The sequence below is a fragment of the Chrysemys picta genome, chromosome 2 (assembly GCF_011386835.1).
Source record: "Chrysemys picta bellii isolate R12L10 chromosome 2, ASM1138683v2, whole genome shotgun sequence".
Lineage (NCBI taxonomy): Eukaryota > Metazoa > Chordata > Testudines > Emydidae > Chrysemys > Chrysemys picta.
This window is the reverse complement of record NC_088792.1, coordinates 162,300,621-162,316,292: the sequence shown is the minus strand read 5'-3', so window position 1 is coordinate 162,316,292 and position 15,672 is coordinate 162,300,621. Positions and strand designations below refer to the sequence as shown.

Here is a 15,672-nt window from a genome sequence, read left to right as displayed (position 1 = left end):
GAATAAGTCTCTTCCATCACTGTAGAGAAAATTGCATTCGCTTTCTCAGCCGTTCCTAAAGTTTGCACGGCGAAATCATTTTATGCCATATGTGATTGATTACAGTGGGCCAGAGTCTCCTGCAGTTAAAGCTCAATGGCTGAAATGAGAGAAGCTGGGAATGTGGATAACTTAATGTCAAAGTATAAAACAAGCAGGTGAAACTGGCTTACAGTTAGACAAATGTTTGTGTGCTACAAAAAGAAAGAGGTGTTTAAGATTTAATGTGGCATCTCAAGGCAATTCTGATTCATGGGCCTATGGCCCTCTAGCTTTGGCTGCCAGCTCATATTTTCCTCAAGTTCAGGTAGTGATTCTCTGCTCTGCAAAATACCAGCATTTGATAGTTGTCAGCAGAGGATGCTTGATGTCCACTTGTGTACCAGGGGGACATGAGGGTGGTCTGTCTTTTCCAGGTCATGCAGTAGTACCATGGTAAGTTCTCAAAATTGTGACTCTTTAATTTTTTTTTTTTTAACTGGTGAAAGGAGCTGGGCTGACGTTCCTCAAGACTGAAATCCACTGCTGAACAAGTGCAGCATAGCCAGCGGCAGGGCAAACTTCCTGTGCTCTGTTCTCCTGGCACTGTGCCCCAATTCTCTTCTCTTCTCTTTAGAGCTGAGAAGGGAGTTACGTCTTCAAGGCATTTTCAGTGATCGATTGAGTCAGCCAACTAAGGGTCTAGTTATGATTTTTTGATGTGGACACCTCTTCACTGGGAATTGCACAGATTGCTAATTTTACAGAAGCCGAGAGTAACAGCTTTAGGCCACAGCGACCTGGGCTAGATACAGACAAGTAAACTACAAGTGTAGCAATTACCACTATCCTCTGAGCTAGCTAGACACCCACTACAATGAAACTTGATAATGATCTTCCTTCTGTTTATTATTTGTATATCTGCTCCTCCCTGGTGGGAGGACTTAAAAAAAAATGCAGTGGGTTGTGGCTCAGTGATCCAGTACATTCAACTTTCCGATTGGCAGAAAGTGAGTAGAAGACACACTCTTTGGGCTTGTCTACACTGGCGCTTTTCAGTGCGGCAACTTTCTTGCTCAGGGGTGTGAAAAAACACCCCCCTGAGTGCTGTAAAGTTCCAGTGTAGACAGTGCACCTGTGCTAGGAGCTATTCCTCTCATGGAGGTGTTTTTTTGTTTGCTTTTTGATTTTTTTTTTTTTTGCCGCGACTACACACACGTTGCTAGTGAAAACATGCCCTTTGTCACACTCACATTGCTGCTGCCTATCCCTCGCCTACTTTGGGATTTGCTAGAGGGCTGGGAGCTGTCTCTAGCTGCATTGATCCATGGTAAACACCCTGTGGGGTGGGAAGTCTGATCAAGTTCAGCAGCATGTGAAGACTGAGCTTATTTACATGATAGAGAATGTATGAAAGTTATTGCCAAAAACAGTCCATTAGAACCAGGTTAGTAAGTATGTCAGTCCTTCAGGAGCACTTTAACTGCATTAACTTTTAAATCCTCTTCACTCTTTGTTCAGTATATCTGGGCAGCAAGGACAAGGTGGGAGAATAATCCGTTTTCCTTTGTCTCTGTCAGACCACTTTAGCCTAAAATGTATTTGCCTTGTCAGGAGAACTTGCATGCCACTATAATAGCCTCCTTGATGCTTCTCTCTGCCTCCACTCTAAGGCATTGTTTCCTTCAAGGGATGGATCAAACTAGCTATTAAAGTCCTTCTGCATTCAGTCTGAATGGTTCTGCCCTCTGCCAGGGCCATCAGCAATAATGCTCTGGGGAAACTTACAAGCCAGCATTGAATAGAAATTACCTGGTACTTTCAAGCATTTCATCCTTGTGCATAGCTCTAAGGAGGTATTGTAGAGACTTGGAAGAAAGCTAATCAGATGCCTACTCTCTCGCTGCAGGTGTTTCCACGTGGAAACCTTTGCTGGAGAAGGTAAATCATAGCTGATTGACTTCATTCTGGGAAACAGGGCTTCTGTTTTTAGTTTCATGTGAATTGTCATGCTCTGTCAGACCATTGGCTCCTCTAGTTTGGTATCTTCTGGTCAATGCTTGAAGCCTCATAAAAACCTCTACTGCCAATGAGCCTGGCTAACTGGGAAACTGCTGTGGCCTGGTAAGCAGCTTTCCACCTCTCCCAAGCTCCACTTCCATGCAAGCACCAGGCTGGCTTATTCTCTGAAACATGAGGGCTGGTTACCCTTAGCTGTAACTGCTCATAATTGGTTCGTATTAGTCCTCTGACATTGTTTGGCTTTCCTGGAGCAGAGAGGTGGCTGGTTGATTTCCTTGCTTGTTAAATTTTCTGCCATTATTTGTTTAGCAATGTCTTTAGGAAGGCTTTCTTCATTGACATGTTGTTCAGGCTATATCTACACTACGCAACTTTTAGTGACATGGCTGTCACTACAGCCGTGCTGCTGCTGTTTGTCGGCTCTCCTGCCGAAAAATCTTCCACCCCCAACGAGTGGCGTTTGTGTTGTCAGCAGGAGAGCGCTCCTGCCAACAACACTGTTCACACTGGCGCTTGTCGCGGCAAAACTTTCTTTTGTCTTTCGGGGGTGGGGGAGAAGGACACCTCCGAAAGACAAAAGTTTTGTCATTCAATTGCCAGTGTGGATGTAGCCTCAGTCTAGTGTCATAAGATTCAGATGCCAAATGACTTGCACACATTTGAGCTGTGTGCTGATATCAAGACTGCAATAATTTTGGCATATCACTGAGAATGGCCTTTTCCAAGCATCACCTCTTTCTCCTCTTTGTATTATTAAACATCAAGCCTGTCTAACTGATTTCCTATTCACTTTGGGGCTCTTTGAAATTGCCAAATCTGCAGTGCTATATCGGCCTGTTATCACTTCTCCTCCAGGTTGATTGGGACTAAGTTTGTTTTTCTGCAATCTTTCTTGTAGGGGCCAGAATGGCTGCTCGATTTCATAGTGCCCTTCAGTCAGCCCTGAATAAATGTATTGAGTCCCAGTATAGGATCTTCAGGGCCTTCTGAATAAAAAGAGGCAAGTGCTACCAACTGCCTTAGACTAACATTTGACTCTCAATCTCTGGAAGAGTTTCAGCAGCTATGGAATAATTCATATCTTCCTAATTGCAGCAGGTCCCTGTTACAATGATAACGAATGCTTAGCCATTAACCATTAATCCTCTCTTCCATCCAATGGGGCAAATGAGTGTTATCCATATTTTGCTGTGAGGCTGGAGAAATGGAGGCAGAGTCGAAGTGACATGCCCAAGGCTACACAATCAATTTAGCCAGAACTAGAATGCAGGAATTCAATAACTTCTAATCCAGGAGTCGGCAACTTTTCAGAAGTGGTGGGCCGAGTCTTCATTTATTCACTCTAATTTAAGGTTTCGCGTGCCAGTCATACATTTTAACGTTTTTAGAAGGTCTTTCTAGAAGTCTATAATATATAACTAAACTATTGTATGTAAAATAAATAAGGTTTTTAAAATATTTGAGAAGCTTTATTTAAAATTAAAATGCCAGAGCCCCGTGGACCGGTAGTCAGGACCCGGGCACAGTAAGTGCCACTGAAAATCAGCTCGTGCTGCCTTTGGCACGTGTGCCATAGGTTGCCTATCCCATTCTAATCCATGTCCTTTGATGACTAAGCACCGTGTGTTAGATGACACATGAACTGTATATGTACATTGTGCTCTTATGCTTGTACCACTAGAGCATGCACAACTTCATGCAGCGCCTGCCTGGATACTGATTCACCTTTTGTACTTGGGTGCTTTTCATATGCATAAAGAGGGAAATCCCCCTTTACTTACTCCCTCATTTTGCTCAGACTGTGTGTTGGCATTTTAATTACACTTTTAACTTTATAATGGTTGGTTTTCATCCCTCACTGGGAGATGCAGTGTGTGATCCACTATAGAAAGAACAGGTTTCAGAGTAGCAGCCGTGTTAGTCTCTATCCGCAAAAAGAACAGGAGAACTTGTGGCACCTTAGAGACTAACAAATTTATTAGAGCATAAGCTTTCGTGGACTACAGCCCACTTCTTCAGATGCATATGCATATTTGTTAGTCTCTAAGGTGCCACAAGTTCTCCTGTTCTTTTTTATAGAAAGAACACTCAAAATTGGTTCATAAGGTCAGGAGTTGTGGGCTACAGTTCAAAGCAATGGTTCTCAAACGTTTGTATTGGTAACCCCTTTCAGAGAGCAAGCCTCTGCGTGCAGATCATTATAAATGCTGGAGGCAAAGCAGGGTGTGGGGTGGAGGCTGATAGCTTGTGACCCCCATATAATAACCTTATGGCCCCGAGTGGTCCTGACCCTAGTTTGAGTACCCCTGGTTTAGAGCATGGGTCTGGTCATGGCTGTTGGGTTCTCTTTACCTGTATGTTCCATGTTTACTATTCTTCTGCTAAAAATAATATGGATCTAGGGCTAGGCGTTCAATTGCTACCGAACGTGTTTTAGCTGTAAATGCAAAGCGAGGGTGCCATCTGCTGGTCCATACCCCAGTGAGCAGACAGTCCTAGTACCATCTACTTTTTCTGTCCCATATGGTAATACTGATGAGCCCATTTAGATTCCTCTCCTCTAGTTTAAAGGGTGGGGTGGGGGGCGGGGCGTGGCTAAAGGATTAATGGGTTAGTTACATGATGGCCATTGACTGATTTGTAGGAGGTTGTGTTCTAGGAGCCAGAAGATACAGGGGTTGGTGGGTCCCCAAGGAAAAGCTCGTGTCGGTCATTTCAGGAGCGAGGTGCACTAACTACGTTACAATGTTTGGGGGCAGAAGGCGGGTAGGGGCTATTGACATGTGAGCTCCAGCGTGGGGGTGCAGCGATCTGTCACGGGTGGAGGGTGGACGATATATAGGCGCCCTGGTTGCAATGGTGTCTGCCGGCTCCTTGCTCGCCCCTTTGTCCCGAGCGCTGCCGCTGCCAGCACCACGCCAACCCCATGGCACAGGTGCCTCCCCTTCAGCTCACCCCTCCCCACCCAATGGCGTGCGAAGCCCAGGAAAAGGGCGGAACGCGGTTACGGGGGTACTGCCTCTACTCGGACGCAGCCGTTCGGCCGGACCGGATGTGACGGAGGCGATCGTGTTTTCTCCGCGGCTAGCGTGGGCAGGGTGCAGCGATCTAAAGACACCCCCGTCCGTGCGGGGGGCGTCTAGTTCCGTTTGCGAGTGGGAAGGCGGTGGCTGCTGCTGCCCGAGCCCGCGGGAGAGGTGAGGGTTTGGGGGCCTGTAGGGGAGATCCGGGCCGGGGAGACCGTGGTAAGGGGCTGGGTAGAGGTTGAGCCTAGGGGCGGGGCGGGGCGGGGCGGAGGGACGTTGTGAGCCCAGAGCTGGCGGGCGGGGGGGATCTCCTGGGAGGCTGCAGGGGATGATATTGGAAGGGGGAGGAGAGCAATTGAAACAGGGATCTGCCCTCTCCCAATTCCCTGCAAAATCAGCTACAACTCGCAAGAGCCCTGACTTGGGCAGGCGTTTCCATCACTCAGGCGAGTGAGGCCAGCCGGAGTTGGGAGTTTGGCTGCTCCTCGCTTCCTAGTTCTGCTGATGCAGCTTAAGCCTGCTGGTTTTTTAAATGGTGTATATGGAAAACTTTAAGCCACATTACAGCCTTGGCTCAAACGGCTGAGCTTCTATGAAGGAAGAGTTTAGAAAAATATCATCCTCATCGACGTCACGGTCTCCTTTGAGAACAGGACCCCGGCATTTCGCGAAGCCCGAGCTCGTAAGCTGGAAAAGTACACTCCCCTGGCCGACACCCTGAGAGCGAAGGACTACGAGGTGCAGCTGGACACCCTGATCGTCGGAGCCCTGGGCGCCTGGGACCCCTGCAACAAGGGTGTGCTGCGGACCTGCGGTATCGGTCGACGCTACCCATGGCTCATGTGGCGCTTCATGGTCTCTGACACCATCCGATGGTCCAGGGACATCTACATCGAGCACATCACTGGCCACCGACAGTACCAGGAGGCGTGAGCCAGAGTGACATCGTTCTTCGACCATGAGAAAGGGACCAAGAGTCTTTATCCGTTGGATCATATAAACTGGAACCATAAACTCCCTGAACATTAAAGCTCACCAAATGAGGGTCAATCCATCCTTATCATCATATCCACTCATTATACTCCACATCCGAACATAGCCACTTTATTAACTTCATACCCTCCTATCTCAATGCCTGTACTTTGATCCATCAACCTTTTACCCCAATCGGGGATATTGCAGTTTATGTATTCCTTATGCCACCTGATCTTAAACCAAATCCTGCTAACTCGATAAGCTGTATGTTATTCCCTGATAACAAGAAACTTCTATGCTTAAACTCTGTACCGTTCACTTTTTTTTTTTAAACATCTTAATAAAATCTTTAAATCTGTCTCAATTCGACTTGCAGGTTTTCAAGATGTCGGGCCAGAGAAAATGCCCTGATTGTGGCTCCTCTGAAATTGTGGAGGATGCACATTATGCTCAGAACCAACTGGTGTGTGCTGACTGTGGGTTTATCCTCACCGAGGGCCTCTTGACAACCACTTTCCAAGATGAAGAACATTTACAAGGTCAAACAAACACTGATTTTAGTTTGCATAAATATGTCAAAATCCACAGGGCTTTGTGTACATGGCATGAAAAGTCATCATGTAGTCATGAGGACAGGGAGGCAGAGATTTCAAACAAACAAAACCACCCATTGCTCAGAATTTTGGAAAATATTTTAATCAAAAGTCTTTTTTGCCCTAAAAACTGTGCAGAAAAAAGAGTAGGAGATAAATTGCTGTTTTAAACTTTACAAAGGCACCGAGAAGAGCAGGCCTGGAATGATGTCTCATAACCCACGTTTCTTCCCCCAAATCAGAGAGAGCATAAAATTGACTCCCTTCTTCCACCTGTATTACAAACAACTAGTCCTAACTATGAGAGTTCCTGCAGACTTATCTTGCTCCTGTAGTCCTGGTTTTAACTTATTTCTCCAACATACAGAGATTGCTTTGGCTGTCTGCAGAAACATTCAACTACCTCTTCATGTAAAAATGCCAAAATATAAAATAGTGATTTTTTTTAAAAACATGAGAATCTTGGAATTCATGACTTTTTGAGTGAAAATAATCATGATATAGCAGCAGTGAAACCTGCACTTGAGTCTTATAAGTAGGGGCCCTACCAAATTCACAGCCATGAAAATCACATCACGGCCTGTGAAATCTGGTCTTTTGTGTGCTTTTACCCTATATCGGGGTCGGCAACCTTTGAGAAGGGGCGTGCCAAATCTTCAGTAATTTAAGGTTTCATGTGCCAGTAATAAATTTTACATTTACAGGGGCCCCCCAACTGAACCCCAGACTAGCAGCGGGCTGAGCAGGGCTGGCGGCAGGGACCCCGGCTGGCAGGGGCCGGTGGATGGAACCCCAGACCGGCAGCACGCTGAGCCGCTCAGCCAGCTGACGGTCCGGAGTCCCGGCCGTCGGCCCCACTCAGCCCGCTGCCGGCCTAGGATTCTGTTCATCCAGGCAGGCAGCGGGGTGAGCGGTGCCAGCAGCCGGGACCTTGGCTGGCAGCAGCGTGCCAGTAAAAATCGGCTCGCATGCTGCAGGTTGCCAACCCCTGCCCTATACTATGCAGATTTCACAGGAAAGACAAGCATTTCTCAAATTGGGGGTCCTGACCCAAAAGGAGGCTGCAGGGGGATCGCAAAGTTTTATTTTAGGGGTTTGCAGTATTGTCACACTTCTGCACTGCCTTCAGAAGTGGGTGGCTGGAGAGCAGCGACTGGAATGGAGAGGGGTAACTAGTGGTGTTCCCCAAGGGTCAGTCTTAGGACCAGTCCTATTCAATTTATTCATAAATGATCTGGAGAAAGGTGTAAACAGTGAAGTGGCAAAGTTTGCAGACGATACTAAACCGCTCAAGATAGTTAAGACCAAAGCAGACTGTGACGAACTTCAAAAAGATCTCACAAAACTAAGTGATTGGGCAACAAAATGGCAAATGAAATGTAATGTGGATAAATGTAAAGTAATGCACATTGGACAAAATAACCTGAACTACACGTACAATATGATGGGGGCTAATTTAGCTACAACGAATCAGGAAAGAGATCTTGGAGTCATTGTGGATAGTTCTCTGAAGACGTCCACGCAGTGTGCAGCTGCGGTCAAGAAAGCAAACAGGATGTTAGGAATCATTAAAAAGGGGATTGAGAATAAGACGGAGTATATCTTATTGCCCTTTATATAAATCCATGGTATGCCCACATCTCGAATACTGCGTACAGATGTGGTCTCATCTCAAAAAAGATATACTGGCATTAGAAAAGGTTCAGAGAAGGGCAACTCAAATGATTAGGGGTTTGGAATGGGTCCTATATGAGGAGAGATTAAAGAGGCTAGGACTTTTCAGTTTGGAAAAGAGGAGACTAAGGGGGATATGATAGAAATATATAAAATCATGAGAGGTGTGGAGAAAGTGAATAAGGAAAAGTTATTTACTTGTTCCCATAATATAAAAACTAGGGGCCACCAAATGAAATTAATAGGCAGCAGGTTTAAAACAAATAAAAGGAAGTTCTTCTTCACAAAGCACACGGTCATCCTGTGGAACTCCTTGCCTGGGGAGGTTGTGAAGGCTAGGACTATAACAGCCTTTAAAAGAGAACTGGATAAATTCATGGAGGTTAAGTCCATTAATGGCTATTAGCCAGGATGGGTAAGGAATGGTGTCCCTAGACTCTGTTTGTCAGAGGGTGGAGATGGACGGCAGGAGAAAGATCATTCGATCGTTGCCTGTTAGGTTCACTTCCTCTGGGGCACCTGGCATTGGCCACTGTCGGCAGACAGGATGCTGGGCTGGACGGACCCTTGGTCTGACCCAGTATGGCCATTCTTATGTTCTTATGATTGTTGGCTGGGTGCCCAGCTCTGAAGGCAATGCCCCGCCAGCAGCAGCGCAGAAGTAAGGGTGGCAATACCATACCATGCCATCTTTATTTCTGCCCTGCTGCTACCCAGCACTGAAGGAGCAGTACCACAACCCCCTCTACAATAACCCTGCAACACCCCCCGCAACTTCTTTTTGGGTCAGGACCCCTACAACTACAACACTGTGAAATTTCAGATTTAAATAGCTGGAATCATGAAATTTATGATTTTTAAAATCCCATGAGTGTGAAATTAACCAAAATGTACGGTGAATTTGGTAGAGCCCTACTTATGAGACACTGACAGGTTAAAAATCACACATTTTAAAAAACAAACAAACATGAAAACAAACTTTCTTGCCTATGGTGCAAATAGAACCTTGGATTAATTCTTAAAGAATGATCTTTAACTTTTAGTAAGCTGGTTTGTTTGGTTTGCAGATGAAAATACACTAATCAGTTTCATTTTCTGGTTCTCATGCTGAAGTGAATACTGTGATGTTTGTATTGCACAGGCTGCAGATTATTCTTCTAAAAACAGGGATCTTTAAATATGTCCTGGAAGCATTTATATTTGGCTGAAAGGTTTTGTACCAGCTCACTTTTTTACAAAACTACATTTAAAAACAAATATGTCCTGGCAAACATCCTTTTAAGTAATTATGGTAAAGTATCCCCAAGTGGCTTCCAGTATAATCTTGTTCACTTTTTTTTTTTCTCTCCCCATAAAACTTTATTTGCAGATTTCATGGTTGACTACTTAAAACGGATTTGATTGTGAGGAGGGTAATGTTTATGCCATATAGATTGATTGGATCTGATATGTACCTATGAGTAGCTCTCCTTTCTCCCTCTCCCCAAGGCTGAGGAATCAATGACCCACATCAGTTATGGCAGAGGGTCTCAAACTTGAAGATCTGGTGTACCAGACCTAAAGCGCAGAAGTTCTTGGTACACCACTTTCATAAATGTATTCACTGTAATTATAATAGCTCTAACAGACTACAACCTTTGCTGGCAATCTGTAGAGAATCAAAGAAGCGAATGGCCCGTGAGAACTGAACACCATTCACCCTAGAGAGTGAGGGGGGCTGTCTCTTTTTAGTTCAGGATTGAGGCAAATGGCATGAGGCATGCTTGAGAGAGCCTGCACTGTTGTCTGTGCTGCTGGTACCTGTTCTGTGGATATAAGGAGAATGACCAGCCTTGGAAACTGAAATCTGGTGTCTTCAGTAGCACCAATCATAGATCTCACATTCCACTCCACCCCTGAAAGTGGCTGCTTTGCCTGATGCTTGTTGTTTTCCAGAAGTGACATATTCACGGAGTACCGGCCAGAATGAGCAGCTGAGCCGCTGTAAGCTACGAGGTGAGAGCTTTTTTTTAATTATTCCTTTCTTGCAACACTAAGACTCTGCATGATGCTCTGGCCGAGAAGAGACTACCATTCAGATTGTACAATCTGTTCCTCATACCCCTCATTTTTCTAAAAGCCACAGGGAGCTGCTAACTTTTCACAAGTGACTAGTTCTGAGCCCAGGGGAACCTTCGGGAAAACCTTCCCAGCTGCATGAAGAGAAATGGGCAAAAGTTGCCGTGGGCAGATGACAAGGCTTAAATTGCCACACTGCCATGTTGCTCCCCCTGGCTTTGGCTGAGGGTTTGCTGCACTGCAGTATCACGCTGTGGTATGGTTAAAGAAACGTTTTGTGCTAATGTTAAAAGCATCATGGGGTTTTCCCACAGGGATCAAGCGTGTCCAGGATCTCTGCAAAGTCCTCTATCTCCCAGCTGTGTTTGAAGACACAGCCCTGTCCTATTTCCAGCGAGCAATTGAACACCCCTCCTTCCACTTAGTCAGCTTGGAGAAGAAGGAGATTCTAGTAGGCTGCTGTGTCTTTGTGACCTGCCGGCAGCACAACTGGCCCCTGACCATGGGTACTATCTGCTCCCTGCTCTACGCAGACAAGGAGTTGTTTGCCAGCGTCTACCTGTGCGTCCTGAAAGAGCTTGAACTGGATGTGCCAGCCCTGAGCCTGACGGATCTGGTGAAAACACACCTTAACAGGTAATGTAACCAGCTGACACCATTCACAATAGAGGATCCAAATGGCTTCCAAATGCTATAGGCATAACTAAAACACAGCCGCCTGTGGGGTGAAAGACTACAACCATGGACACAGCAAGCTGTACTACCATGGAATGGGGGTAGCTTTGGCCAAGAACATTAAGGCAAAGCTTTGTCCCTTGGGATCTTTAAAGTCCATACATGGCAGAAGGGACTTCTGTTTTAGAGCCCTGTCTGAAAGGCCCACATTCAGTTTATCTGATCCAGAACAATGAATCCTACTGAGATTTGAACTTGTGGTCATGGTGTTTCACAACTGGAGCATAGCCCCTCTAAGTGTTGTGCTCATGTAAATGCATCCATGTGTTCTTGTATTGACTGGGATACAAACTAAAGCTTCCTCCTGTATTGCCCCAGACTAACCACTCCTTTGGTGATGTGAAAGAGATGGGAGGCTCTAGGACACTTGTTAATTGCAGCCAGGGCATGGGAAGCCAACTCTTAGGTAGCTTTTCTGATCCCAGAGTGCCAGGGGAGGCCAGTTTGTTCTGTTTTGTACAGTGCCTGTCAGGATGGGGGTCCTGGTCAATGACTGGTGCTCCTGGGGGCTACGGTAATATAAATAAATAATAATAAACCTCTTTGGGCACTAAATCTGTAACCCCTTTTGTGCCACTGCTAGTGAGGTTACATTTAAGCAGACTATATTTTGCTTCTCTAACCTATACTGTAGAATTCCACCTGGATACACTGTGTGTTAAGTGTTCTTAAACAGCTGCCCTATTCTACCAGACTGCATTTCAGTGTCAAGTGAAGCAATCCTTGTGTATTGTTCGCTGATGAAGTGCTATAAAAATGCCACTTGTGAGGCAGTGTTGTCTTGTGACTAGAGCAGGGGACATGCCAGGTGCTTGGACTTGGGTTTATTCCCAATTCCACTGTTGACTCAGTGTATCAGCTTGGTGTGGAGAGACTTTACCTGTCTGTCTCCATTTTTCCATATGTAGAAAGGGCCGGTGCTCACCTAAGTCCTAGGTGTGTTCGGTGAATGGGCTACAAGGCTCATAGTGCCATTATTGTAAGAAAAGTGACTAAGTATAAATATCGCCTCTATTTTTAACAGATCTGCTCCCCGTGTAGCTGGTTACAGGTTCATCTGGTTTAATTATGGTTGCTCTGTTCTGTTTGTACTGCTGTTAGTGAGCAGGCTGGGTTCTACTGGGCATAATAAAATTATCAAACTGCATTCCAGTTAGAGAATTTTTTAATATTGGAGATGTACTAGCTAGAAAGCCCAATCTGGAGTGTCAGAGCGCAGGGGAAATTCGCAGTGCTGGCAGTTAGAAAAGCCAGAAGTATTAACAAACAAGATATTGAAGTCTTTCCTCTTCTATCTCTAAAAAAGGGCACTGTCAATCTTTAATCCCTCTGCTTTTTGTGGTCTCTCCTCTCCCTCTGTGTGTCTTTCACTCACACATACTGTATACCTTCTACACTGTAAATTCATTGATTTTTGCCCTCTGCCCATCACCGTGGTATCTCAGTGCCTCCCTAAATGTTGTAGGTGAGTGACAAATTCAGACTAGAAATTAGATGCACATTTTTAACAGTGAGGGTAATTAACCAGTGGAACAATTCTCCATCACTGCCAAATTTTAAATCCATGTTGGATGATTTTTAAAGCATCTGCTCTAATACAAACTGAACTAATTCAGGGTAGTCCTGTGGCCTGTTAAGCAAGAGGTCAGACTAGAAAAGAGCCCTTCTGGCCTTGTAATCTGAGGGGTCTAAACAACCATGAGACTTATTGCTTCTCTCCCGTTGTCTCGAGACTCATAGGACTGGCTAGAATTTCACTTCTTTCTTCTTGCCCTCTCTCCCTGTTTCTGAGGCCCGGTGGTGTAGTCCTTGCTCACCTACAGCAGAAAGCGAATGCGTGGAAAGCCTGTCCGAGGTCTTGCATTTCTCCTGGAAGGCCTAGCCAGCTGTTGGCACTGTACATTTCAATAATAACCTGTGTAAACCAAGCAAATTAGGTGGAGAGACTGAGGATGAGTATGGGAGCCACCCGAGGCCGTTTGCAGAGAGGATTGCACTTTGATGTGTGTGTTGCACATTGGAAGCCTCCGACAGTGCTGTGGCCATGTAATACCTAGGGCCCTACCAGATTCACAGCCCTGAAAAACACGTCACAGACTGTGAAATCAGCCCTTCCCCAGGAAATCTAGCTATTGGAGGGGAGTGGGAGAGGCAGGGCTGGGGTGCCCCAGCTGGGGGCTCCTAGCTGTTTCTCTGGGCTGGGGAAGGATCAGACCCACCTCTGGGTACCTTCCCCCTCTCCCCCCCCCCCCGGCTGCAGGAAGCTGCATGGCTACGTTGAATGCAGTGAAGAAATGAGGGTGGCCCTGCAGCCCTCTCCCCTCAACAGCTTTGCAACCCCCCCATGACCTCCTTTTGGGTCAGGATCCCCAGTTACAACACCATGAAATTTCAGATGTAAACATCTGAAAACCTGAAATTAACCAATTTTAAAACCCTTTGGCCATGAAATTGATCACAGTGGACTATGCATTTGGTAGGGCCCCAGTAATACCTGACACCTCCCCTGCCCTTGCAGCACGATGGACTTAATGATCTAATGGCTTCCTTCTACCTCTGATACCCAATGCAGCAATATAGCTAATGGGCTCTCTTTGTTTTCTCAGTTTCAAGCTGTTCCAGAGTTCAGCCAGCGTCCCTGCCAAATTTGCTGAGGACAAGGAAAAGATGGTTGCCCGAACAATCCAGATTGTGGAGCTGGCCAGTGAGACGTGGCTGGTGACAGGCCGGCATCCCATTCCCATCGTCACTGCTGCGGCCTACCTTGCGTGGCAGTCGCTGCAGCCCGTGGGGCGCCTGACATGCACCTTCGCTCGCTTCTGTAAGATGGCAGGTACAGACCTACCTCCACCGGCCCACCTGAGGCTGAAGGAGCTCAACGACATCCTCTTGAGAATGGCCTCCCAGCTGGCCTGGCTGCGCGTGCTCAACGTGGACAAAAAGACTGTGGTCAAACACATCGGGGACCTGCTCCAGCACCGACACTTCCTGCTGAGAAGCTCCTTTAGCTCAGGAGACACTGAGGATCAAAGTGCCACAGCAGTGGGCGATGGCTCTGTGAGTTCACCACAAGCTGCAGGGTGCTCGGCCCAAGCTGAGGGCTGCCACCCTGGGGGCAAACAGAAATGCAGCAGCGTACGGAGACCTTTGCTGCCACCGTGCCTTATAAACCCCAGGAAGAGACTTCGAACAGCAGCCCTGAGCCCTTCGGACCAGGCTATCACTGGAGACGAGGCCATTTCGGACAGCGAAATAGAGCAATACCTGCGGAGCCAGGAGGAGATGCAGGAGTTCAGCAAGGCCCAGGCCTGGCACTGAATTGAGCTCCCAAGAGCAACATGGGCAAAGGCACTAAGAATTAGCCACCTGAAGCAAAGGTATGAATTCTCCAGCACAGCTGTCTGCGGCACTGCTAGCGGACACGCTTCCCACTGGAGAAATAGGATAATGGGGCCTCTTAAGTGTTCCATGCTGCGGGGAGGAATTGTAAGTAAATGACAATATGTCTCCTAGTTCTGCTGGGGCAGAAAATTAAAATACCAGAATGACTTCCTAACTGAGACTTTCCTAGGGAAACTGTTTAGTTTGTTAGAAATAATCAACATGGCTGCCAGAAATGCCTTCAGGACGTTCTCTTACCAATTTACAGTTAGTCATTTTGTTGAAATCCAGATGTTCTCCAGCATCGTCCTGGTGCAGCCCTTACAAGCGAGTCTAACTTGTCTGTGTACTGATCGAAGGTGGCGGCAGTAGCATGGGTAAGTAATTCTATTGTGCCTGTCAATAGAAACATGATCTGTGTGGTTTTGGTTAGGACTAATTGCTTTGCATTTCTTGCCCTAAATTGTAGGATTATTTGGATGAGGAGGGCCCTTCAATAGGTCAGCCAGTTCATTTCTCAGGGCTGCTCAGGGCACACAAGCCTTCCATTAATTATTATAGAACAATATCAGGGTTATGCATTTACCTTTGGAGAGCTGGAGGAGAAAGAGAGTACTTTTTTCCTGTCTAAAACGGAGTAACACTTGGTGAAAGCTCAGTGTTCCAACCTTGCTGTTTGGCACTTGGTTCATTTGAGTTCCTTCCCATGAAGTGTGACCCTGCTATGTTGTTTCACTAGAGCTCAGCTGCATTGTTTGTGATCTAGTAGAACTGCCACTTTCATTTGCTGTTAAGGCTTTTTTCAAAATGTAGTGCCTGTTTCCCTCGGTGAGCAATATGAACGCTCTGTGTTTTAGACCACGTGTGGGCATCACACTACAAGATCAGTCTTGGGGCCACTACCACGGGGACAGATAGTGGGTTGGGTTGGCTTGGATATCAGAGACATCCCTAATAATACTGTTGGGAAGCTAGCGTTGCCCTCTGCCTAGTAAGGAAAACAGTTCTGACCTTGGCTGTTAAATTTATTATGTGAAGCTGCTGGAATTCTGAATCCTTTCTTTGTACGATTATGGCACCATTTGTTGATATCTAAGTACAGCCAAATTCAATAAAAGAAATGACCTTGCTGTGCTGAAGGGTCTGTCATTGTATTGGGGACCAAGGGCCTAAAACAAGCAACATCACTT

At 46.3% G+C, this 15,672-nt stretch overlaps 1 protein-coding gene across 3 annotated transcripts; it reads left to right on the top strand.

Moving 5' to 3' along the window:
* The first annotated feature begins 5,065 nt into the window (after positions 1-5,065).
* BRF2 (BRF2 RNA polymerase III transcription initiation factor subunit) lies at positions 5,066-15,616 on the top strand. 3 transcript variants are annotated; one of them, XR_010598656.1, is made up of 6 exons: positions 5,067-5,237; positions 6,418-6,580; positions 10,244-10,303; positions 10,681-11,002; positions 13,708-14,478; positions 14,774-15,616. XR_010598656.1 is itself a non-coding variant. In XM_065584678.1 (5 exons), the coding sequence occupies exons 2-5, from the start codon at positions 6,337-6,339 to the stop codon at positions 14,417-14,419; spliced, it is 1,338 nt and encodes a 445-aa protein (XP_065440750.1). In that variant the 5' UTR covers positions 5,066-5,237; positions 5,720-6,336; the 3' UTR covers positions 14,420-15,616. The 3 variants fall into 3 exon arrangements, 2 of the variants coding, with proteins under 2 accessions (XP_065440750.1, XP_005286574.1); XM_065584678.1 differs by having other exon boundaries at positions 5,066-5,237; positions 5,720-6,580; positions 13,708-15,616; XM_005286517.5 differs by having other exon boundaries at positions 13,708-15,616.
* The last annotated feature ends 56 nt before the right edge of the window (positions 15,617-15,672 follow it).

Coding starts and splice junctions, on each gene's coding strand:
- BRF2 (XM_065584678.1), top strand. CDS start 6,337: ATGCTTAAACTCTGTACCGTTCACTTTTTTTTTTTAAACATCTTAATA. Junction 10,304..10,680: donor GAGCCGCTGTAAGCTACGAG/GTGAGAGCTTTT, acceptor GTTTTCCCACAG/GGATCAAGCGTGTCCAGGAT. Junction 11,003..13,707: donor GTGAAAACACACCTTAACAG/GTAATGTAACCA, acceptor TTGTTTTCTCAG/TTTCAAGCTGTTCCAGAGTT.